We start from the raw sequence: 27,328 nt of genomic DNA, 5'->3' as shown, positions 1-27,328 counted from the left end.
GAGTGACCACATAGATTTTCTCCATGACAATCTGTCCCTAACCTGGTTTTTCAGGTCTTCCAACAGTACACTCATCACCACTGTAATTGAGTCCATCCATCTTGCTACTGGTCATCAACGTCTTCTCTTTCCTTCCACCTTTACCAGCCTTTTCCAGAGAACTAGGTCTTCGCATAATGTGTCCAAAGTGGGACAATTTGAAATTGGTAATTTGTGCCTCGAGTGAGAATTTAAGGGTAGATTTGTTCAATGATCCATTTATTTGTTTTTTCCGCTGTCCATGGTATTCTCAGTAGTTTTCTCCAACATCAAAGTTCAAAAGCTTCAATACTCTTCCTACCCTGCTTTTTCAAAGTCCAACTTTCATTTCCATAGAGTGTGGCAGGGAATACTGGGATTTGAATGATTCTGATCTTTGTAGGTATAGACAAATGATGGCATTTGAATATCTTTTCCAAGGCTTTCATGGCTGCTCTAACCAAGAGCTAGTCTGCAGCGTCTTTCTTGACTGCTTATTCTTCTACTGTTGATAGTAGGCAGAAGCTATCCACCACTTTGATATCTTCATTGTCAATTCTAAGGCTGGTTGTTATACCTGTTGTGATTAATTTTGTTGTCATCTTTATATTTAATTTTTTCCCATTTTTTTCACTGTGCTTCTTGACATTTATTATTAGAGCTTGCAGATCCTTTTCATTTTTGGATATCAGGGTAGTGTCATCAGCACAGTGCAGGTTATTGATGTTTCTTCTTCCAATTTTAAAACCAAGTTAATCTTCTTCCAATCCAATTTCCTTAACTATGCGCAAAAAAATTCTTGATTTAGAAATCAGCATAAAACAATGCAATCATCCTGATTATTTGCTCAAAGTGATTAGACTCTACAACTGAAATGAAGCATAGAATCAGAATTTGTTCATAGTAGTAATTCTGCAATTTATTGCTTTTATATAAACTTTAACAAGCATTCCTCTAAGAACAATTTGTGATCACAAACCCTAGTGATAGAGATATTGTGCTATTTAATTTATTTTTTATTATATTATGATAATATTATATTTCAAATTTGTCACCGCCCCCTCACCAGATTTCTTGTGTGTATGTGTGTGTGTGTGTGTATACACACACACACACACTTCTGCACCAAATGTTTTATACAACAATTCAGACATATAATGATCCCTGTATTTGCTATAGTCAAAAGAAAATGTGACAAGATAATGTACATGTATCCAATGAAATCAGAACTTCAGCCAGTTGCAAATTCCCTATGGGTGACCAGGTATTTCAGCTACATACCCTCTTTTTAATGTTCCACACCAAGAGAACAATAATGTACTCAGGCTGCCATCTAGAGTGGAAAGCAAACTAACTTGCTTTGGCTCAAAAGTAAGTGAGCTGCATCTGAATGTATGCATTAACAAAGAATATAATATTTTACGAAATAAACACAAAAATAGGGGAGCATCCATATTATTTGTGCAAACTTAACATTAGGAAAAAATGAATAAAATGAGCTAATAAAGAAAAGCTTATAGCAGAACGTGTTAAAAACATATCTAACATTATGTGAAATACTCAAAAGCAGCAATAAAATTCACTTAAGAACAAACAAGTTAAAAAAACATGTTTCATATGTTACTGTATTTATAACCATATTTTCGGAACAGCTTTATTTAATACTGTAAAGCTCAGCCATCCTTACTTCAGTTGCTAATTCTACATAGCTTATGCTCTCACAACCTTTAGGGTCATCTGTTCCAGTTGGAATCTGCCCACCTAACACAGACTAGTTGGGAAGTGGCATTGTGATGCCTACCCTAAGAAATCAAAAAGAAAGGAACCCACTGGATGGCTTTCAAAGTAGTAGCCCTCTCACTGTACAATATATTGCTACCTGCAAATGGATCCATCTTTCTGTAATTTAGGACATCTTTTTCATAAGGTCTTTAGAATGGAAGGTTCTCAATAGCCAACAGTAATGGAGGATTAATCAGATATTATCGATTCTATTATAAGAATTGTATTTTTAAGTTTATAAGAATAAGCCAATAAAGTTCAGTAAATAGGCAGCACTGAAATTGCTGTAATAAATAAATAGTCTGATAAATTATATAACATTTAATGAAGAAATATGATTATTGATTTCTCAGATTTAACTCATAATCCAAATTCTAAACATTAGAGGACAGCCAGTATGGTGCAGTGGTTAAGGCACCAGCCTAGAAACTGGGAGACTGTGAGTTCTAGTCCGCCTTAGGTACAAGGCCAGCTGGATGACCTTGAGCTAGTGACTCTCTCTCAGTTCTAGGAAGAAGGCAAGGGCACGCCACTCCTGAAATCTTGCCAAGAAAACCTCAGAGACTAGTCCAGGTAATTGCTAGGAGTCCACACTGATTTGAAGGCACCAAAAAAAAAAAAAAGGAAAGCAAAATACATTTAGGGTCACAGTATAGGAGCTACTGGTACATTTCAGCCTGTAATAAGAAAACCAAAACAGGCCTACAGAATAGGTGACCCACAAGTGCTCCAAAACCTTTTGTGATATTTGTCAAGAGTTGCAAAACTGAAATAATATTTTATAAAGTACCTGTCAGGGCACTATATTTATTTGTTTAAAAGTCTTTTATAGCCAGCCATATTATGAACATAACCCTAGACAGCTCACAAGACAAAGAAGTAAAAAACCACCACAATAATAACTCCTGCCACCCTGGAGCAACACTCTCCCACACATCAGCGTAACTCCTTCCTTACTGGCCTCCTTCCTCATTTGAACCCAGTGCTTGTGGGAAGAGTCTTGTGGTCAGTGGTTTCTTTGTTCAGCATAGTGTAGCAAGTTGCCACAGATTTCCTTTGTATTCACTGATCTTGGTATTTAATGTAGATCTTTAAAAAAAACAACTATGCATTTGTTTGCAAATTTGAAATATGAACTGCTTTCAAGTGGGGTTTTAAAATCACATTTAATATACAAAAAGCCAATAAAATTGGTAACCTTTCTAATCCTAGCTTTGTGTCATTTGTAGGTTCTGTGTCCAGCAGCAGCAAACAAATACTGCCTTCAGAAGTGAGTGTCAGGGGGTCTTCCAATACTGCCTAAGGAGGTGCAAATGACAGCAGTTGCCAAAAGTACCTTTTGTCAAGTCAACAATTCCAATCATATGTGAAGAAAGTGGATTTTGTGGTAAGTCATACAATGTGTTTTTATGTGGGATTGCCTTTGAATACTGTGCAGAAGCTACAGCTGGCGCAGAATGCAACTGCCTGGTAAACTGTAAGCTTATGAAAACATACTCTACATCAACAATGCATTGCCAGGACACTTTCTAGTATAATTTAAAGGGCTAGAAATCATCTAAAAGCAGTCCATATGGTCCTCCAGCCTTTGAGAGCATTCTTTGCACACACTCCTCAGGTTTCACAGTGCTACAGTACCCCCCCCCCCAAAAAAAAAGAGGACTGGCCAGAGAAGAAGGCACAGAATTCTGAAGCCTGGTCAAAAAAGTGCATTTGCACTTATCTCGAATTCTGGATGCACTGGATTCTATTTAATAGGGTTTTTTTCAGCTGTTTTTTGGGGGGAGGGGCTTTATTCAGAGCAAAAACACCTTTTCATGGCGGGCCCTTTAATCAAAGAGACAGCTGTGCTTTTAAATGAAGACTGATGGAACAAAGATAGCTACCCATTCTAAGGCAGAAAAGTGGGAATACAAAAATTAAGTGGACAGTGATAATACAGTATCTGCTATATGAGATAATCTTACATATGGAGCAAAGATTTTGCTCCAAACTAACATCACTAATCATTGCTTGCAAAAAACAGCGCTGAAAAACCATTCAATATCCTTATTTTGTTATGTAGTAAATGTTCATCTTCCTTGAATTTCTTCTATCATACTGCTGAATGTTTTCTTCAGATGTTTTTACTCATAGATATAAATTATAAAATTAATTTCACTTAATCCATTACTCTACATTCGTGTTGGATTCTTTATAGACTTAATTGGAGAAAGTATTCACCTAGATCTGGAATTGGTGAATAGCTTTTGTATCACCAAATATTTTAAACAGAATCCTTTTTAAAGCTATAATCAAAGCCTCTGAATGCCAAATTGTAAGTCAATGGCCGCAACAACTCAGACCCATATAGCCTCATATGAAATTCTACGAGTCAACAGTAGTTCCCCTTCCCACAATTGGTCCTTCACTGACACTTCCAACTGTTTGCAACGATCTGGTGCTATCTAGAGGCTATGGATTACGGTTAGGGACATTTAGAGACCATGTGATCTACCTTGTAATAAAAGGTACGTGTAGTTCTGAAGTAAAAAATTTCCCTCCCACCCACCCTATAGCTTTCAGAGGTATTTGCCACATAGTCATCTGCAATGAACCAGAGCACATTTGGGTTTGCTGTTACATGGAAAGTTTAAATCAGAGCATGATGGGTTAATCTGAGTCCACTACTGAGGAAAATTAATTATCCCCCAGAATCAGGCTTCAGACTGAACTGATACAGAAGTATTACACGTTCTTTCCAAAGTGAATGCATCATATCTGTCACACAGCTAACTATGTAAGTCAGTTGAGTGGCCAGCTTGACACTTCATTAACAAATATTTTCTTTTTTTTAAGTATAAATGTCTCTAATATTTATATAATTATCCTATGTGGTTTTCCACGATCTCATTCATACATTCATACCTAATTAGTTTCACAATGATGCATCAATTCCTTTAAGAGATCCCCTTTCTACATTTGTAGATTGCTGGGTCTACAGTAGGCCTTCAGAATACTGGATAGACACACTGATACAAATCAATTTCAGTAATTTAGAATTCCATCTTACCACAAGAGGACGTGTACCTATACACAATACATTTTCCATATTGTATCAAAATGCTCTTTTCTCCAAACTTTTTATAATGCATCAGAGGCAATTCTTATGCTCTGGTACAAGATGGCTAATGACATCACATATTATACATGCACAACTTACAAAGTAATTTCAGAAAAGTAATTCCTAAACAACTATGTTGCTTTTACTAGAATTGTATCTTATGTCAAGATTTCAGGCTACCATAAATACAGTGTACATGATTTTCAGAATATTTAAATATTCTGAACAAAAAAATTGAATCATTAAATGTTTGAAGTAAGAGCTACTATGCCTGAATGATAAAAGTTTTCTGAAAGCATATTCTCTGGACCAAGAAGTGCTTCATGGTATTCTGAATACATGGTATTCTGGCTCTAAAATGAACTTTTGGCATAGAGATTACTGCAGTGAGTAATAAACATGCTCACAGTTCTTTACTGTGATATGTAAACTGGATCATTATCACTTCTTAAGAAGGCAATCCGTATGCATTGTATTTTCCTAATCCAAGCACATTACTAACATTTCTGATTCTACCATTATACTTTAGGCATTCATGCAGAATAGTTTACTGTACTCTAGATTAGGCATGCAAATATAAATATTTCAATTATTTACTTTCCCCTTCTCTACAATGTGGAAGGAAGAAAACTGGAACAATGGGAGTATAGTTGCTTACCTCCAAAAATGAAAAGCGAACAGAGGACTGCATGGACTGCAAGGGCTGGTTGGGGTTGGGCTCAGGCTTCTTGGGGTGAGACTGAAAGTTAAAATAATGTCATCTCTAGTAATAGAAAACCATTAAAAACTCTAGTTTAATTGAACTGAATGAATTAGGCCTGGTGTCTTATGTGGATAAGAAAAAAAAGTATAAGCATGCTAAAGGAGTATGGGCCTTAGGGCAATCAACGATAGGTAACTAGTTTCTCTATTTTGATGAAAAAAAGCATGCTAAAATAAACATTGCAGTGTCTATTTTCAACATTTCTAATTTCTGATGATCCCATGCTTTGCACGGAGAAGAGAACTGTGTCGAGCATGCAAATGTTTTTGTTATAAAAAGTTCAAACACATTTTTTTTAATGTATTTATAAATGTACTAATTTCCACTCAGGCATCTCTGATTCTGAACTTCCACACCTAAGAGAACCTAAGAGAAGTTCTCTATCAGAAATATCATGCCTCAGCTTTAATCACCTTAAGTATCATGCTGCACTGCACAAACTGTAAATTAAGTATTTATATCTATTGAATAAGAAATTGCAAATAACCAAAACATTGCAAATAAAAATTTTAAAGTAAGTAGTAAATTTTAAAAATGTTCTTTTCATCTTTTGAGAATGCCATTTGTGAAAAATATGGTCCAACAACAATAACCACAGTATCATTACTTATATATGCATACTTAATTTTAGCATGCCTACTTAATACTTAGATTTTCAGGAAAGCATTATTGAAAATATTTTATCTACTTTTCGAAGAATCTTATAAAGTTACAACTACAATTATTTACTGCTTGGGTATGAATCACTGAAGTGAACTTCAGCATATCTGATTATTACATTATAAACTATGATCATTTCATTTAACTTCTATATTTGACAAAAATGCTTTATAGTGAGGATTTTCTTAACATTTTAGAATTTTCTCCAAGATTAGTTTTGCTAGCCATGACATCAATGGTGACAGAAATTATACCAACTTAACTACCAATAGAAAAATGAAATATTTTCAAAATCTATAATGAACAATGTCGATTATCAGAAGTAGAATTAAAGTAACAGGAAACAGAAGTATTCAAGGAGAACCTCAATTCTTACAGGATTGTTCAACATTAGCTAATAATGAAAAATGTACAAGGGGATTAAGGTCCATTTTTTGTTTAAAATTCTAAAGTCTACCAAGTAAAAGTCTATACTGAAATTTGAGACTAGATGCTTAGGAATATGTCTATTAATAAACTAGTTTTCTTATAAATATGCTTAGGAATATGTCTATTAATAAACTAGTTTTCTTATAAATATTGGGACAGAAAATGAAGTTAGGAACAAACACCCTCTCCACAAGAAATTCAAGTTTGCCCCAAGCACTGAGATCTGAGTGTCTAAAATAACCAAGAAGTACTTTTATTCTCCATACAATAGCCTAGTGGACATTATATAATCTTTGAAAAATCAGAAGCAGCTGATATTTTTGAATACATAGCAGCTATTAAATATTAGGGTCAGGAAGAAAATAATTTGGAGCCCCCCCAAAAAAGTTTTCTATTAAAAAAAACAAAAAGTTCTTACTCTGTTGTAGCACTCAAATTAAAAGAAACTCTATATGACCACAGAGAAATGTAATTCATACTATTTTAACAACGTATAACCCACACTGCAAGAAAGCTTTACAAGACCATTTACAAAGTTATTTCAAAATACTATTTACAATTAATGCAGTCCTATTAATCCATACATAGAAGTATTAAAGACTTACTCTTCAGTAAACTGGTATAAGATTATAGCCATTAGAAATAAATACATTTAAAATCAATGTTTTGTAATATATTTATCTGAAATACAAAGCCATCAGAATATCCTCTTTAAAGCAGTATTACTTTTTGTTAGTTATAACTCAAAGAAATTAATACTGCATATAAGGGTAGGAATATATCAAATAGTTTACATAACAGTCTCAAGATATACAAAATTCATTCAATAGCCTATGGTTAAATAGCTTGATCTACAGTTAACCTGTTCTTTTTGCACAATAGCACAACTGATATTTAAAATGCAATGTATTCAATCCCTACCAAAATGAAATCTTGAGAGAATATGTATGTGTGCACACATACAAAATTAAATGTATTTCAGTTTTGGCTGTTTAATTAGAAGAAATATGCTTCTACTTCTGACAGTTATGGCTATCGTCTTCTGTAATCAAATGTGCATATATTTATGCAACTGTTTTATAAATGGAAATTTGAATCACTCAAATGAATCCATCATTGCTAGAAGATAGTACAGTAATCAAAGCCTTCACGCAGCCAAATATATTTAATTCAAAGTCTCTAATACTAAGCAAAAATGTCACAATACAACATAGTTCAAGAATATTCTGCTGCTCAGTAAAATACGGATCATATTCAATGAATTTTCACAAATAGCATTCCTCTTCTGCTCTAATTTCTTACAGAGCTCTCTATTATTCACCAGAAAAAAGGCCTTCAAAAAATGCAGCACTTGGATAAACAAATAGTAACGGGGGCCGGGGGGGGGATGACAGACAGAAAAGGAACACCATGGCCTACAGAAGCATGGTCTCCCTTAATGCATTTATGATGCCCAGATTCATGCATTTGGATACAGCGAATTTAAATATGCAGTACAATTTAAAATATCCTGCAAAATCACTGCTTTAGAGTCACACGTTTGAAGCTAAAGCCACTGCAGTACATTTTGAAAATGTTCCTGCGACCTAAAGCTGCAGTGCTTTTAGCCTGTCAGCATAAACACATGTTAAATAAGCGAGTGCCATGCAGAAAGCATTAAAATATTAAAAGGCAGACAATACTTACTCCAAGGTCAGCCCTGGAATTTGCAGCCTTTCCCGCTGGGCTTTCATGGCTGTTACGTTAGCACATTCTACTGTAACCATGACACACATTCAGTGGCAGCATCCTGATGATGACAGAGAGCCCAAATGAGCCATTATAAAGGAATGGTCTAACAAACTCTTGGGGGAGGAAGCTCTGTAAATTTGGGTCCTTCCACTTCTAGCTGTCATGAAGAAATGTCAGCTGCTTTCTTCTAGATTAACCATCAAGTGCAGTGCACTGATTTAGCTAGCAGAAAGGAGGTTTCCAGCCTGAATATCAAGCTGTTCGCTTCCAATGTTCTAACAAGCATTTGCACAAATGCTTTTCATGCTAGAGGACAAAGAGCCACAAAAATTATTATATGAAAAAAACAGAAAAAATTGCAATAAAAAGATTACTCTTTAACAGAGAGCTAACAGACTCCACCCTCTACAATCTTATCAAATAAGAGTTAGCTCGGAGAAAATCATAGGAAGATAAGATCTGCTCTTTCTCATCACATATAGAAGAATGAAGTTTTAGACCAAAATGCAAGATGTTGAAATACGGTTATTCCTTATTTGTGATTCAAAGTTAATCATCTTACTTAAGTAACCTTGTTTAAACAAAGAAGATGTGCTCAGCAAAGATTCAACAGGAAGGTTGTTGTGTTTTGTTCCAAATATGGTACGGGGAATAAGAGCAGGGGGGGAAAAGGCTGAGGGGTTTTCTTGGAGACAGAGTCTGCAGATATCAGTGGTGACAGCTGTGGTTGTGAGGGAGGGAAGATACTGAAAAGATCGGGGCAGGCAGGTTGGTAGGATATGTTGCTCTGGGACACTGGTGGCAGTGTTGCCGGAAGGGAGGCAGAGACGAAGGAAGGAAGGAAGGAACTGGAAAGAGCAGGGAGCATGCCACAGTGGAACCTCAATAACAGCACCATCCTTAGCAGTTTAAGGAAAGTGTTTTTCATACCAGCTGGTAACACAAGATGGGAGGAAAAACAAACTTAGGATAACACAATAATTCCCTTAAGTTGTCCTGCAATAAAGCTCTAAGAACAGTTAGGAGGACTACTACTATTACTACTGCTACTGAGATAATGCAAATTGCAGTATAGTTTTCTGCTGGGTTGAGAACTAGAGGAATGTACATTAAAGTGGCCGTGAAGAAGACCTGAGTGGCACATTAGATGTTACTTTATCATTCGTATTATAGTACAAAAGAGGGTAAGAATGAACATAGAGTCCTTTCACCAGTACTCTGGTAAGATAGGATGCTATAAAATGAAGATACAAGATACAAGTACTTCCTAAAGATTTTTTTCAAGCAGCTAAAAATCAGAAATGTGTGTATTTTATGCTTCATAAACTTTAACCACATATATAGTAACATTGGTCCAAGGTTATTTTTGGCCTTTTACAAGACCTTATACAACTTGCAAAAAATTTATTCATCCAACAAGCAAGATTCATCCAACAAGCAACCTTAGCAAGATTTTGGAACCCAATATATGAAAACAAGAACTCAAATCAGTTGGAGAATGATTTGTCATATCCTCTCCTCAAGGATTCAGGAGCAGAATCCTTGAGGAGAGGATATTACAAATCATTCTCCAACTGATTTGAGTTCTTGCTTTCATATATTGGGTTCCCAAATCTTGCTAAGGCTACTCTTTTATTTATAAGAAAAATTTATAGGGCTGCCCATATTGTATAAAATAATACAGCTAAGTAGCTAACAACAAATATACAAATAATAAAGTATGCAAAATTAAACAAAAACAAAACTCTCACACACCACCAGACATCTTGTTTAGTAATGATTGACAAAGCCACAATTGGCTAAATTCACACAACATGGTAATCAAAAATCAAACAAAACACCCTGTTCTCAGGCTTGGTGGTGCTATGGCTCCCTAAAACAATAAATGAATTGGTGTTATGATACTACAAACTACTACTTCTACAATAATATATTAATATAGTATATGCATAATATAATATATATAGATATCAATATCTGCAAGAGCAATTACACTTTCGCCATTGTGTGGAGCTTTATCGACTGCCCGCTAGGCACTCAAGACATCACTCCAAGTCAGCTGGAGATGATGAGATCAGAACTCCTCTCTGCACCGGGTGGAGCACTGGATGGGGCAGAATGCTGCTGCCAAAGTTTTCCTCCTAAGGAAGTCAACCAGCATCTGATGGCACATCAGCTGGCAAGGCTGTACCCAAGAAACAGCACACTTCTGTTTACATCCCACTGGATGCAAATGAGTTAGCAGGCATGTTTTTCGTCCTCCTATATGGGATCCACCTGCTCAACACTGGGCAACAGAAGCTGGGCAGTAATGGCAGCTAAAGTGGCTGAGAATGCACACAGTTCTTTTCCCAGCAGCTATTCAAAGTGGTGAATGTGGTGCCACAGTTTTACCAATTTGAAGGATATTTATGAACAATGAACTCAGAAGTTAATTTTAAGAGTATCTTCCATTATAGATAGACTATGTTTAAAAGATGTTATGGCGGAAGAACAAGTTTTACCGGACAAGACTGAGACTGATCTGAAAGTGGATTTTAAAATGACAGGCTACAACAATGATATGGAAAAAGATGCTATACTGGATGTACAAATTAAACCAGCTGGTGTCTTAATAACTAAAGGGGATATACAAATAACAAACCAAAAGAGTGACTTGGATAACTTTCTTATATTGGATTTACAAAAGAGATCTGTTAAAGTTTTGAAGGATTTTGTGAGAAGGGACAAAGAAAAAACAAAAAGAAATCAAGTTCTAGGACATTATTTGAAGATCAAGATCAAGGTTGTTCAAAGTAAAAGGAAAGAATATAAAGTTGGTTTATTTGATCAAGGTTAAAATAGATACACTGTTATCTCTGGTAACCCTTATGGACTTTTGCTCACTAGGACTGAACGACAAGGCTTTAAGGATTTGCTTATACAGTCAGGTCCAGAAATATTGGGACATCGACACAATTCTAACATCTTTGGCTCTATACAGCACCACAATGGATTTGGAATGAAACAAACACAATGTGCTTTAACTGCAGACTGTCAGCTTTAATTTGAGGGTATGTACATCCAACTCAGGTGAATGGTGTAGGAATTACAACAGTTTGCATATGTGCCTCCCACTTGTTAAGGGACCAAAAGTAATGGGACAGAATAATAATCATAAATCAAACTTTCCCTTTTTAATACTTGGTTGCAAATCCATTGCAGTCAATCACAGCCTGAAGCCTGGAACGCATAGACATCACCAGACACTGGGTTTCATCCCTGGTGATGCTCTGCCAGGCCTCTACTGCAACTGTCTTCAGTTCCTGCTTGTTCTTGGGGCATTTTCCCTTCAGTTTTGTCTTCAGCAAGTGAAATGCATGCTCAATGGGATTCAGGTCAGCTGATTGACTTGGCCATTGCATAACATTCCACTTCTGTCCCTTCAAAAACTCTTTGGTTGCTTTTGCAGTATGCTTTGGGTCATTGTCCATCTGTACTGTGAAGTGCCGTCCAATGAGTTCTGCAGCATTTGGCTGAACATGAGCAGATAATATTGCCCAAAACACTGCAGAATTCATCCTGCTGCTTTTGTCAGCAGTCACATCATCAATAAATATAAGAGAACCAGTTCCATTGGCAGCCATACATGCCTACGCCATGACACTACCACCACCATGCTTCACTGATGAGGTGGTATGCTTAGGATCATGAGCAGTTCCTTTCCTTCTCCATACTCTTCTCTTCCCATCACTCTGGTACAAGTTGATCTTGGTCTCATCTGTCCATAGGATGTTGTTCCAGAACTGTGAAGGCTTTTTTAGATGTTGTTTGGCAAACTCTAATCTGGCCTTCCTGTTTTTGAGGCTCACCAATGGTTTACATCTTGTGGTGAACCCTCTGTATTCACTCTGGTGAAATCTTCTTTTGATTGTTGACTTTGACACACATACACCTACCTCCTGGAGAGTGTTCTTGATCTGGCCAACTGTTGTGAAGGGTGTTTCTTCACCAGGGAAAGGATTCTTCGGTCATCCACCACAGTTGTTTTCCGTTGTCTCCCGGGTCTTTGGGTGTTGCTGAGCTCACCGGTGCGTTCCTTCTTTTGAGAAAGTTCCAAACAGTTGTTTTGGCCACACCTAATGTTCTTGCTATCTCTCTGATGGGTTTGTTTTGTTTCTTCAGCCTAATGATGGCTTGCTTCACTGATAGTGACAGCTCTTTGGATCTCATCTTGAGAGTTGACAGCAACAGATTCCAAATGCAAATAGCACACTTGAAATGAACTCTGGGCCTTTTATCTGCACATTGTAATTGGGGTACTGAGGGAATATCACACACCTGGCCATGGAACAGCTGAGAAGCCAATTGTCCCATTACTTTTGGTCCCTTAACAAGTGGGGGGCACATATGCAAACTGTTGTAATTCCTACACCGTTCACCTGAGTTGGATGTACATACGCTCAAATTAAAGCTGACAGTCTGCAGTTAAGGCACATTGTGTTTGTTTCATTCCAAATCCATTGTGGTGGTGTGTAGAGCCCAAGATGTTAGAATTGTGTCGATGTCCCAATACTTCTGGACCTGACTGTAAATAAGAGGTGAGATATGGGAAGAAGAGATCATTTGTTGTATTTTAAGAGAAGGTGAGCTATATACTATATAGATACTATACTATATACTCTCATTGTGTTTTTGTCTGTTTGTACCCTCAAGTTAGCCCAAATGGTGCATTATACTGCAACAATTTTTGAATCGAGGTACCTAAAATCCACTAACTTAAAGAAGACCTAAAATATCTGAGACCCATTACTTCTGTGGAATTGAAATTCCACAATGTTCAGAGTAGTTTTATTCACAAAGTTGTGGCTGTTGCAACATCTCCACAGTCACGTGATCATGATTTCCAATGCTCCCTGCCAGCTTTCCCACAAGCAAAGTCAATGGGGAAGCCAGCAGGAAGTCAGAAGTTGCTCCCACTCCCACTGCTTTTTTGTCTTCCCATGGTCATTCTGTTTATCTGTTTAGGTAAGTAAATATTGACTTATAATTGAAGTTTATTTGCTGCTACAATATATACTCTTCTTATATCATGGGACCATCCAGCACTTGGGGTAAAAAAATATGGTCAGCCTAAAATTTAATATTCATTCTAGTCACATCAGACTGCACTACCTTTCTCTCAAAGAATGACCCAATGTCACAGAGTTGTCTACTAAGAGTTGTGATGAAGGGGGAAGTAATTTCTTTATATATTCTTTTCCTTTTCTTTACGATATTTTTATTTTTTCTTTCTTTTCTATTTTTCTATTTTTTTCTTCTTTTCTGTGCTTTCTATTTTTCCTTTTTATTCTTTTTTTTAGTTTGTATTAGTTTTTATCTTTTTAATTGTAATGTTTAATAATATTATTACAAACACGTCATGTTCATAAGTGGTTTAGGCAGATTTACTCCTAATTTTAGGTAAATCATGGAGGAAGAAGAAGTATAAGACACTCAGACTTGCAAGATTCTGTTCTTATAGCTAATCTCAATAAAAATAGTTCTAGCCTTCCCAAGTAGTTGATTTTCCAATCTGGTCTACCTAGTGGGGCTGACAGCTACCTATAACGTGCCTGCATTCACACAACATACCAAGCTCTCCTGTGGGTGGTCTGCTTTGGACATGGCATGACAGGTTATCATGGACCCATGTTCAGCTCCCAGCAAATAGGCTGCTTGTCTCCTTTCCTTTCTACTGAGTGAGCCACATGTGACACTACCTCCTTCCCCCGTCTTTCCATAAGTCAGAGCCCTGGAGATGCCGTGTTTCCTGTCTTTCCACCTTTCAACTTGTGTGGACATCCAGGAATGTGTAACCACTTTCAAACTTCTGGATCCACAATATGAAGTACTTTAAAATTTACCAGATGAGTGAATCAAACCAAGAATTAGGATCTCAAGGATCTGCATAGACTTGCAGCCTGAAACAGTAAGGCACACGTTCCTTTTGCAGTGAATTTCTTGGGTTTATTTTTAAAGGATTTTTTAAAAAATCATACCTATGAAGTCTCAAGGAGGAAAACAAGGCGGAGGGGAAGAGATCTTTTCCCCCATTTTACATAAGATTTTTCTAGAGGAAAAAAATTTAGGAGAACACCAAAATACAAACTTCAACATGATTATTAGAACAAAGCTTTTTTCAAAATGTGTAATACGATTCTTGCTTGTTAAAGAAGTAAAAATAACGGAAGTTTAATAAGGAATTGATAGATTTTTTTTCTTCATATTCCCAAAATTTCAAGGCATATTACATTTCTTTTAATTATGATTTAGCCATGGAAGTGTATAAAATAGTTACTAATTATTTTGTCACAGAACCACATAGCATGGCTGAATTTCACCCTCTCTAGTAATTTATAAATGTGGATAATTGCGTTAAAAACAATTTTATTTAAAAAAAAAAACAAGTTTTGGCAGGTTGTAGGTTCTCTTTCAGATCACTTCTACTTTTGATCCATTATGTCAATGTGTAAGAAATGAAATATTAGCAGCAACTTAAATAACTTTTCTCTTGTAATAGACAGATGGATATCAGTCAAAGTAGAGGCTTCAAGAAGAGGCAAGTCATGTGAACTATGCAGCTGGAAGAACACTGGTTGCTCAACCCTGACTTAATTCACCATACACAGTGACTTCAATGGAAAGAATAACTTATGCATAGAATAGTATATATCTCAACAGATGTGTAAAGACAAATGGAAAGGTAACCCATATGGAAAAGTATGTCAGTCTGAATTCATCTCAAGTTATATAATGCAAAGTCCTACAATATAATATAACAAATGAATAGAGGGAAGGCCTCTCCAAATATACACTATGAAGACAATTCTATGCATCCTAATGTTGGGAGAGATGTATTATTAGAAACATAAGAAAGGGTCTTCTCAGCTATAGTGACCACTGATGAAATGATCTTTTCTTTTAAAAACCTAATTGGATACTGTAACTTTATTTCAGAGCCAAATTAAAATTTTATTAATTGCAATGTTAACAATGATTTATATATTTCTTGTTAGTAATTTTAACCTATTTTAATGGTTTGTTTTTTTATTATAGCTTGCTATAAGATCAAGGGATATAGGATGGATTGTAAATATTTTATTTTATTTACTACATAAAATATTTAACTAAATAGACAAGAAAGCAAAGCACTTGAACACCATAAGAACATTAGCAGTGCCCTGCTGGATCAGAACCCTGGCCCATCTAAGTCCAGCAGAATGCTGGTTCTACTATTTTGGGAAGGGGAAAATAGCTTCTCGTCTACTTTATCTACACCATGCATAATTTTGTATGCTTCAATCATGTCTCCTCTCATTCACCTCCTTTCTAAACGAAAAGGCCCAAATGTCACAACCTTTCCTCATAGGGAAGATGCTCCAGCCCCTTGATCATCTTAGTTGCCTTCCTCTGAACCTTCTCTAGCTCTAACATATCCCTTTTGAAGTGCAGCAACTAGAACTGCACACAATATTCCAGCTGTAGTTGCACCACTGATTTATATAAAGATATTATAATGTACGAGGACTACCTGTACCTTTTCTTATTATCCCTAACATGCTGTTGGCCTTTTTTTACACCGAATGCACACTATGTTGTGTGAGAAGGGTGGCTATATAAATAGGATAAATAAAATAAATAAAAATAACTGTTCATACCTTCATTGAACAATTTACCATTACCATTATTCTCTTTCCTCATCAGTCACTGACATCAGTCACTTGAAATTTCTTCAACATTCTGAAAACATCCAGAATATTGGACATGAATCCAAGTTCTTGGGAAGTATTTAGGATAAACAGAGACCTTACATCATAAAATGGCTGTCTAGCATTTTAGAATTCCTTAACTAAAATGCATCTTTTCTTTGGGTTGCACTGCAATTGCCAAGCACAGCCACACAATCTCAGGAAAAGCAGCAGCTGCTTTAAGAAACTGCTGAGGGATGCTTTGTGTGTGCCCTAAAAAACAGTCTTCTCCCCAAATCCAAAGCACTGTGCAGCCACAGTTGTTTTCAGATAACCATCCAAGCACAAGTTACAGTATATAAAAACATATTTATACAAAAATGCGAAATTGAATTTCAAATCAGAATTTAAAAAAAATAAAAGCATAGTCCTCATTTAGCAACTGCCTCATTTAGCAACCATTCGCAGTTATGACGGTGATGAAAAAAGTAACTTTGTGACCTAACTTGTGCTGTTCTACACAACTTTCAGTGGTCTTTAGCAAAGTGTGGAAAATAGACTTTACAGAAGTTGATGCTTCTTGAGGATTCAGGCAATATAAAGCTAAACAAATAAACAAACAAACAGAACGATAAATCAGGGCCAAAAGTAAACCGAGATACTTTTTTTTATAAAAAAGAAACAGACACCATAAGCAGAATGGATTAGATTTTTAACTTCTCATTGAGACAGTTAATGATGACTGTATTGAAGAATACAAATTCTACAGTTGATTAAAAAGCCTACTGTATATTTATAAGTTCAGAATGTGAAATATCCTATTATTTGTCACAGTTAAATCAGTGGCTTTCAAGCAAACATACACCAACAGGAAATGCAAGTAACACACCAAATATGAGGTGTATGTCCCTGAGAGTGGGGTAATTTCTGGCTGCCTTGAAAGAGACGTGGTATTTCGCTTTCTGAAGAAGCCGAATCTCAACCCAGATTTCCTGGGATCCTTTTTAGGAAATATTGTAAAGTGGTTGAATAGACCTCTGGAAGGAACAGATTATCTACATCCCTGTTGGTCAGGACCCAAACCTGGGAATGGGATGGAAATCACATTGGTTGCTCTGTTTGATAACATTTGGCAAGACTAGAATAAGGGAAGAACCACCTCCTGCTCTTATTCTGCCAGTGGCCTTCAGTACCATCAGTTATAACATCCTTCTGAACTGGCTGCATGTGGGGAGCACCGTTTTGCGGTGGTTCTCCTCCTTCCTCAGCAGTCAGTTCCAGTTGGTGGAGAGAGGTCAAGTCCCCAGTTACTCTATTATGGGATACCACAGGGCTGAGAACTTTTACCCTTGGGGGAAGTCATTTGGTAGCATGGGGTGAGGTATCAACAATACTGTATGCTTCATGATGCAAAGAATTTTGAAAATTAATATCAGGATGAGACCAGAACTTTTTTTTATTGGGACTTATGGATAATCAATTAGAAAAGACTTATGGAAGATTGATTTCATATATGGTAACTGCAGCAAGGTTATATGCACAACAATGGAGAAATACTGAAATACCCACAATGGAGGAATGGATTATAAAGTTGGCAAAAATAGCAGAAATAGCAAAACTGACCTGTCTGATCAGGGATAAAACAATAAATACTTTAATAATCAAACAATGATGGCAAGTAAATAGAACTTGGGAACCTTCTGGAGACCTCACACAATCTGTCAGCTAAGATACTGTGTCTTTTCTCCTTCTTTAGCTACCATAGCCATGAGTTAGTAGAAACATTATTAGGGTTATATATATCACCAAATCATATTAAAAAGGCACAGCAAAAGCACATAAGAAAATAAGTTATTTCCTCAAGCAGACAGCAGCAAATATCGTCCAACATCTTTTTTCAGGACTTCCATCCAACCACAACTTTCTGAATCTTTCTCTTCTTCTCAATTCTTCATTCTTCATTCATAGACTTCTTTTATGATCCAGTCCTCATCCTTTCTCTGTGAATGACCTAATTTCCACAAAATGTTTCATTCAAAGTGGTCCTTCATTTTTTTCTAAGCAGTTAGTCACATCATCATTTTTTCTTGAGCCTCCAAATGCTCCAATCACTTTTTCTTTACTCTCCATTTCATCCATCTATTCATGTTACCTAATAACTTTTTCCCTTGAATCACATTATTTCAAAATGTTGCACCATTTTTTTCCAAAAAGCATCTCTAGTTTTTTACGATCACCATTCACTTGAGTGTAACATGCAATGATCAACAATTGATGGTTTTCCATTTTATATGCACATCCAACAAACTAGATGACATCATTCATATTTTTGGATATGCCTCTTACTCCTTTTATTCATAATTAAACGTACACTTTCATTTTCATACATGCGTTCATCAACTCCATTCCACAGGATCAGACCATTTTCATACAGATGTAGTATATTCTTACCTTTCCTTTTAGTTTCACAAACACACACAATAATCTATTTTTTTTCTTTATACATGCTCTTTGTCACAAGCTACTCTTACACTGCAAGTTGCAATCTTCCATATGACATGTTCATGAACAGGTGCCCCAGAATATTGACCTCCACCATCCATCAGGAGTTTAGCCAATCAAACCACTTACATAATATGTTTTAGTAAGATAAAGAAAGAATACACTAAGCTACCAGCTATAGTTATCCTCATGCAAAATGCAGCATTCTCTGTAAACTGTTAAGATTTTGCACGTTTGGTCAGTATGCTACCTGTATATTCAAGACCCAAGCATGCTCGCAATAACCCATTTAAACTAGGACTGTCTATCAAGGGATTACTTTGCAAGCCAAGATACCATTACCCACATCTTACCAACTATGAGGTTCATGCAGTATTCTGACACACTCAGGATTTATTGCTTTATTTACTAACTGCAAAGAAACAACTTAAAACACCTGGACATAGAACAACTGTCCATTCACACTAGCTAACATTAGGTTTTAGTAACTATTTTATATACACCAAGTTTTATAGTATTTATTATTATATTAAGTTTGATTAAATCCAGGACCAACTCATTACTGGTATTCAGCGAATAAATGAAACTGAGCATTTTCAGAATCAAGTTCTTAATGGGGACCACATTTTATTTCCAGAGGGGGAAAAAAAAAGTAACTATTGACATTTACAAAGTATATGTGAACTGAAACAAAGCCGTTTCTTAGATCCATTTTAGAACCATATTTTAAAAGGAAGCTAGTAACTTGTTTTTAATTAAATAATTTTTTTATAGAGCAAATTCATAAAATAGCCTATCATTCACAATAAAAAGATCCTGAATACTACTGCCAATAAAACTGAAGTACTACTGGATATGATTAAAACTGAAAACTGAAAACTTTACATAACAAAACATATTTGACAATGGAGCATACTAGAGAAATAGCATTTGGCTTGAAGGTAGTAGATTTAGTAGATATGAAACTGAATGTGTGCATTGGTGAATAATTAAGAATTGTTTCTACAAAACATAGTCAAATATATTCTAATACATACTGTATAGGTCACTTTCTCTACCAAATATACCTGCACCAAGCAGAGACATAATCCAAGATTAATAATGTCTTTTATTGAAAACTTTTTATCCAATATCCTATCAGCTAATTTTTCTATCCATAAAAGATGTTTTCCCAGCTAATCTTCCTGATATTTTTGGTCTATTGATCACAGTTTTTCACCATGCTAGCTAAACAATGAGAAGCTGAACATTTTAAAGATGAAGAACATTTTAAAGATGAAGGCAAAAGATGAAACAAGTATATAAGTGAATACAGTCTTCATACATACAAATATACTGGAAAATATCATTGAAGTATCACATAAAATAAGATGGGCAGGTGGTCCACTTTACTTCTTTTTTACTTATATCTGCTTGCTGTTTTCTACCGAATTTTATGAGTTTCATCTATTCAGTCTTGATAGCAATTGCTGGAGACCTTTTACCTACAGAGTATTCTTTCTTTCTCTCTTCTTTTATGATACGCTTTTCCAAGAACACATACCTACTACACAAAAAAAGGGTGACCGGAGAAATACAGAATGGGCCGTATAATCTATTGTGTTCTTTCTTTAGTTCTCACCTGCCGTTTTCAAATTGATAAGAATTTCTGACATGTTGGTTCACATTCACTTTTAACATATCCTGCTACATAAAAAAATAAGGAGCAATTTATTACCAGACAATATGTTCACAGAAAATAATAGTTTTTGTCATATTGTATTTCATGCTAATATTCTTGGTTCAGCAAAGTTAATTTATTTCCATTATCAGTTGAGATACCACATTTAAAACATAAAACAAAAATATTTTAGTAGAAACCACCTGGACAGTTTTACTGTTCGACACTAATAATTGGAAGAACTGGCATGTTCCCTGGCAGACAGAGAATCAGCTAACCTTTAAGTAGGTTTTTAAATGGGAAGGGTATAATAGGCAAGTAGGATATGGGCAGCATACTGAGGGGTTTTGTGGTGAATTATTACATTTTTCTGGCACAAATAATTTGGTACTGAACCTTTAGTCAAGAATTTCTGAAACTCCATTCCAGCTGGATGCCCCAAGATTAGACTATAGTATTGTAAGACTGAACAAAGCTTTGTAATATCCACATTATTTATAAGTAAGGCATATTTGGACATGTGCTACTTGAAAATAGGAGATCAAAATCACCAACTGTTTTAGGAGATGAGCTATAGAATGTTATCAGGTTTATTTCAGTTGGTTTTCCAAGCAAAACAAAACAAAACAAAACAAAACATGAGGGAAAATTATATTTCCCTCATGTTTGGAAATATAATTATTTTAACCACATTTAATTTTGTTTGTGTGCGTGGTTTTTTAATTTAACTTTGTTTACAAAATCAAGAGGACTCCAGTCCTTTATCTTTTCAAACATGGTTTTATTCATTCCCTCAAAATAGGCAACAGTCAGCGCTTGAATTATGCACACAACAGACAAATGTGCAACTTATTCAAGTGATGTTTTTCACAAAGGATTTATTTGCTGTTAATCTGCATTTGCTTTGCATTATAATTGATTTTTCATCTATTTATTACAGTTTAAATAATATTTAATCTGCTGGAGAAAGCAATGACTGCTTAATTTCTTGGAAAGACAAATCCTATGTCATGTGAATATTCTAAAAATGCTGACTATTCAGCCAAACTACAAAGCCAATAATAAACGAATATATAAAATGCCAGAATCCACTGCCAACTATTCCTTTGCTAATAACCGATCTCCTGGGGTCCCTGACACAGGGACCTCTTCAGCACTGGTGCATCAGAACTGAAATTTCAAACAAATTTGCAATGCTGTAAGTCAACTACATTTTCCTTAATTTGGACTTAATCAGATATTGAACAGGCATCAATACAGTTAACAAGAAAATAATACAGACTTCTGCATTTTGAAAAATATAAGAATATTCCGTTATATTTTCTACCATTATATTTCCTTCCATAAAATAATCCAATGATCCACACTCAAAAATCACTGATGGAAAGATCAATTACAACCTTTATCAGCTCTTGGGAAACATGTCAGAGTGAGCCTTAAGCAAAAAGTAGCTTAAAAAGAATTGCATGTGTGTAGTCTTCTATTCAGCACCTCATCTGATGGTATCAGCCACTTTTTTTCCCCCAACACATGATGCCATGTATGATTATTATGTGGGAAACCTGCAGTAACCTGATTTTTCTATATGTGAAAACTGCTTAAAATAATAAAACAAAATGGTTCTATGAAAATTTTTCACAGATGACTGCTTGACATATTTCATTAAAATGAGATTTAATAAAAGGATAAATAAGCCTGTAAAGGTGTTGAAACCAAACATGTTGTACAATTATCCAGAAAAAAATCTTCACCATATTCTGATAATATAAGCCTATTTGCCATATTTTAATAAGACATTTCTACAACAAGCATAAAAATCTCAAATGACTAAAAACAAACTGACAGAATCAAAACTACCTTTTCAATAAATATTTTTCAGTGTAATAATTTTAAGAAGAAATATTTTAATGCCCATGTTCATAACACTTTATTTCATTATAACAACAGCTTGGGTCTGCTGCTAGTTTTGAGAAATACATTAAAAGTTTAGCCCAAATTTTCTATCTATTTCAAACAAAATAAAAAACACAACATATTTTCATAATTAGTTCTCTAACAAAAATCTGTTTATTCCCTAACTCACCAAGCAACACAGCTGATGTTATATGCAACTGTAGTGTTGCATTCACTTTAGTTTTCTCAAATACTGGTCCCCAAATTTTCCAGGGGGCAAGGACAGACCCTGGATGCATATATATCCACCAAGAGTAATTTTTAGGCTCCTAAAGATTATACAATGCTAATTTTGCCCACAAAAAGACAGCATAAAGAAACTTGAAATGGGATTTTTTTTTTCTGAATTTCTCTGAACAAACTTAAGACACCTCTAGGATCAACTGCACTAAAGTTTGGGAACCCCCTCCACTGCCCCCAGTATATCTTCAACACCCTACCCTACCTTTAACCTAGTAAGTCCTAAGCCATTTCCTCTTGTGCCTTTCTCCTGCCTTGCTTGTTGTCATACAATCTGGAAGATTCACGAAGAAATATTCTAGGGAGAAACTTTCACTCTTGTCACCTATGCTTTTATTAAACTACTGCCATTAGAGATACAATGACTCTTAACTTCCCTCTGCATGGTAATATGTCATAATATCAAAGCTATTTAGGGAAAGAAGGGGTTTCAGGGATTTCCAAGGATAAGAAAAATAAATATATTGTTGGCGTTTATTGCTGGTCACAGGACCAATTCTTCATGGCAGTTGCCACTTGGCATCTTCCATTCCCTCCCCTATTTCACTATCTTGAAATGGAGCAGTGAAAACATAAAGATAATTTCAATAAATACCTAAAGAGACTCTGCCTACACAATAGCTAAGTAGAGGTGGCAAAATGAACAACCCAGAATACCTTATCAGGGTCTAAACCACTTATATTCCCAAGGCTTGGAAGGATTACACAGTATTTTTTTAATTATGTTAAAAATAATATTTCCAAGCTTTTTGTGCAGCTGTGTCTTGGACAGAACTTGAACAGAAAACTAGATTCAAATCAGCTTTCAGCAAAAGAGTAATTCAGAATTCAAATACGGACTCTGAAGTGGCACCACCCTATAAAAATATGATGTACTGTAAATCTAACAGAACTTACTCAGGACGAGTTCACAATGCCCTATTGTCCAAAGCAAAGTTTCATTAGCTACATACAGGCAGAGTAGAACAATTAATACATTTTCTGTGTGCGTAAACTTATTTATTTTTCAATTTATATGAACGCCCACAAGCTTCTAATATCAAGATAAGAAATCCAAGTATTATTTTAAAAAACTAAACTCTCAAAGTAACACAGTAATTTTGAATTTTGCTATAATTTGGCATAGTTCAAGCACCCTAAGGAAGAACTCAAGAAAAAAATAAAATCAGCATTATATCCTAATGCATTCTAGCTTTCACAACAAGTTTTAGAAACAGTTTTTAGAATGAGACTATAATTTTGATTGTCTGTACTGAATTTTCCTGACACAGATGGGAATCCTGGTTGGCATTTAGCTTCAGCTGTCATTTGCAGCACTTTTTCATTATTTCCAGGCAAACAAATGGATTATCAAAATGGCCTTAATTTCAGGAATGTTAGTCCCAAAATGTAAAGTACTTCTAAGTAATGGCAACTTCAGCCAGAATTTTCTTAAAGGATCATTTACTGGAAACAAGCCCAAGGGGGCTGCAACTACCTAAATTGGCTATAGGGTTGCATGTAGCTTGTGTACTATAGTTTGGACACCGAAGTTTTCTAGTAAAATAATTTAAAATCTTTTTTTGAAAAATGCATTCTACGATGGTATAACAAAAAAAAAATCTTTATCTACTGTTAATTAAGTATGTTTCAGGATTTAATAAAACCTCCAAAGATCTGAGATATGCATAGAAAGGCAGATTAACTAAGCAGAATTTTTGCAAATCATAAATAAAAAAATCCATTTTGGAAGTTTCCAATAAATTATTCTGCTTGATGTTTTATTGATACAGGGCTGTCACACAATGCACCTGCTCCCAAATTTGCTGTCCCATTGGCAAATGGCAATAAATGGGAGTGGGGTGAGATGAAATTATTTAAGTGGCAATAGGTAACAGATACTGTTTTTTAGCTACTTCTCATCACTCAGCTCAGCAGCACCAGCACTTTATTAAAGCAACTACCAGCTGCTATTTTATTTCCCATTCCATATTCACCAGACACAGTTTCTAAAAAGATATGATAGGCACCAGTGAGAATTGTTATTTTGAGTGGTATTTACCAATTTTCCTACAATCTCAAAATAATGCAGATGTAATTTCATATTGACAATCCATACTATTACAATGAAACTTAATAAAAATGAATAAACAACTAAATTAATAAACATGACATAATAAATGACATAATCTGCAAATATCTCATAATCTCATATGAGATCAATACATTATACCAGGAAAGAAAGAAAAAATAATAATGAAGCACAAGAACTATCAACTTTCTTTGTCCACTCTCTACTGACACCTTTAACCTTTGTTTATCGGCCACTGAAAGATAAGACAAATACTGAGGATCTGTCAGGCCCTTTGCAATGAATACAGAAATTGAAATAAATATTGGTTACTTACAAACTTCCCCTTCTTGGAAGGCTCAGCTCCTTCTGCAAAAATAGGAAAAGAGTGTTTTACAATGAATTCCCAATGCACAATAAGATTTTGCTTGTTGTTGTTATCACCACCACCACCACCACCCCCACCACCACCACCACCATCATCATCATTTACTTAAAGTCAGGAATTGAGGTTTAACCATTTTAGCCAGGGACAACATTTTGGATACAAAGAACATTTTGGATACAAAATACAGAATATGTAAAATAAACCTGAAATGAACTGAGCAGTTTAATTACAATTTATAGGATACTGGGTGAGACTGCAGAAAACTCACTGAAGCATTCAAGGACACAACCTGAGAAAGAAGGGGAACAGCATCATGAGAGACTCATCTAGAAGACCTTAGAGCCTAGTACTGAAAACAGATGGAAGAAAGGAGATTGAAGGTTTATCAGCAACAAAATCACCACCCAGTCATCTGTCAGCTTTTCAGCTGAGGATGGTAAAAATGCCAGTTAATGTCCTGAGACCAAGAGTAAATAAGAGCAGAGCTAATAATTATGGACCATGGGTACACATATGTTAAGAACACACATGAGTTAGGCTCACATCATATGGTATTATGATTTGGCTACTTAGAATGCTTTTGATAACATACACAAGTTAGAAAAAAATGGTAAAATGAAAAAAAAAAAGGCTTTGCTATGCTATGTTCACCTAGAATGAGAGGGAACTGTACATTAAAGGATGCAAAGCAATTATCCGGGAAAATGAAACTTCTTGACTCTTCCAATAACGTTGGGATGAATTTGCTTCTTCCTGTCTGTTAAGTGAATTAAATCAGGAAAAAAAATTAGAAACCTGTATGGTTCTGCCTATTTCTTTCAGATTCTGGGACCCTGGAAAATGTTCCCAATCATACTGCACTCAGATACTCAAGACAAGGGTAAGACTACAAGGCTTTTCATTTTTTATTCAGTCTGTGGCATGAAGGATGGCACACTTCATAACAGGAACATTACCGATTGAAAGACACTGTTTGTTCCCTCAGCCTCAACTGCCAACTCAAGGAAGATGAGTAGTCATATGGAGCGACTGAAAATACCACCCCATGAAACTTTATAATCTCCTCCTATAACTATTCATTGGATTTTGGATTATTCAAGATCTTTCACAACAAAGCCAGGAACTTCCCATCTATTTAATATAAATACATATGTATATTTATACATACATGCATACACATGTAGAACTAAAGTTTTAGAATTATCAAGGCAAGCAACAGGTTAACAAATTCTTCTGCCCTCTTCTGTAATGTAACCAGTTGAAAAAGTTTTCATTTCTATTTTGAATAAATGTTTATCTGAAGCATGCCAAACCGTAGTTTGGCTCTGCATATTATTATTATTGTTGGTCGCACAGTCAGCTGAATGTTAGACTGGATTTGGCATGTTTATCCACCAATCGAGTCCTTCCCAAGGACCTGGGATAGGCAGATGTTGTTGTCTGATGGTGTTAAAGATATTGTTGCAGGATGTAAGCTGTTCCAAGTAAACCTGCCTTTTGCAATTGACTGATGATGATTTTGTCAGTGCTGATGGTCTTCAAGTGGCCAGTTCTTTCTCTTCTATTCTGCTGTCTCCAGGTGCAATGTCCACTATCCAGACTTCTTTGCCTTTCTTATCAATATTTGTTAAATCTGGGGTGTTATGTGGCAGGTGCTTGTCTATTTGAATTCTAAAGTCCCAGAGCACTTTAGCTTCTTCATTTTCTATTACTTTTTCTGTTATGATGATGATGATGATGCCCAACACCCAAAGATTCTAATGCTAGAACATTAATTGAAAATGGAAATAAATGCTTCCAATCTCATCCTGCTGTGGGAGGGAGGAAAACACAGATACAGTCTAAGATTCATGGGCATAACATTAAATCACAGTTGAGTGTTATGTCCAAATAAGACCAATGTGCTTTCCTATTATATTATAAATTATCTACAGCAACACACATAAATATTTTGCTATATTACACTTGATGGCATTTTTTTCTCCTCAAATTAAAATCAAGTTAACAATTATGACCAAAAGGTAGTGTTAGGAGAAAGGATGAAAACTTTATTAGCTTATCGTTCTTTTGTGCACACATTCCTTTAAAGGACATGTATGTTTTCAGTATATCACTTGGTATATGTAGCATGGTAGAAGGAAGGGCTTTGCTTTAGCAACCATGGGACAATGTCATTCGTTCAGCACTAAAACCCAAAATTATTAGATTTTTCTTTCCCCTTCCTTTTCACACTAATTCAAGTAGGCAAAACTGCAAGCTAGGTGTAAAAAACAAATGAATGCAGAAATATCAATCTCACAAAATAATTACTCCTGACCAGGCCTATGTCACATAGGACCA

General features: G+C 35.5%; 1 protein-coding gene across 8 annotated transcripts in view; it reads right to left on the bottom strand.

The window, feature by feature from the left end:
- The window catches only part of MAST4 (microtubule associated serine/threonine kinase family member 4), a 227,359-nt gene that overhangs the window by 108,350 nt on the left and 91,681 nt on the right, over positions 1 to 27,328 (bottom strand). For 6 of the 8 annotated variants that reach the window (XM_088130318.1, XM_088130319.1, XM_088130320.1 and 3 more), the window contains one exon: positions 24,938 to 24,969. In XM_088130318.1, coding sequence (XP_087986444.1) covers positions 24,938 to 24,969 — 32 coding nt within the window. Of the gene's footprint in view, positions 1 to 5,561; positions 5,643 to 8,441; positions 8,594 to 24,937; positions 24,970 to 27,328 lie in introns of those variants that run through there. The other 2 variants (XM_025166023.2, XM_088130324.1) reach the window with 2 other exon arrangements.

The sequence above is a fragment of the Python bivittatus genome, unplaced genomic scaffold, assembly GCF_059951505.1.
Source record: "Python bivittatus isolate LINGU-HERP-01145 unplaced genomic scaffold, Pbiv_v1 ctg000850_np1212, whole genome shotgun sequence".
NCBI classification, from domain to species: domain Eukaryota; kingdom Metazoa; phylum Chordata; class Lepidosauria; order Squamata; family Pythonidae; genus Python; species Python bivittatus.
This window is presented reverse-complemented; position numbering and strand designations above follow the sequence as displayed.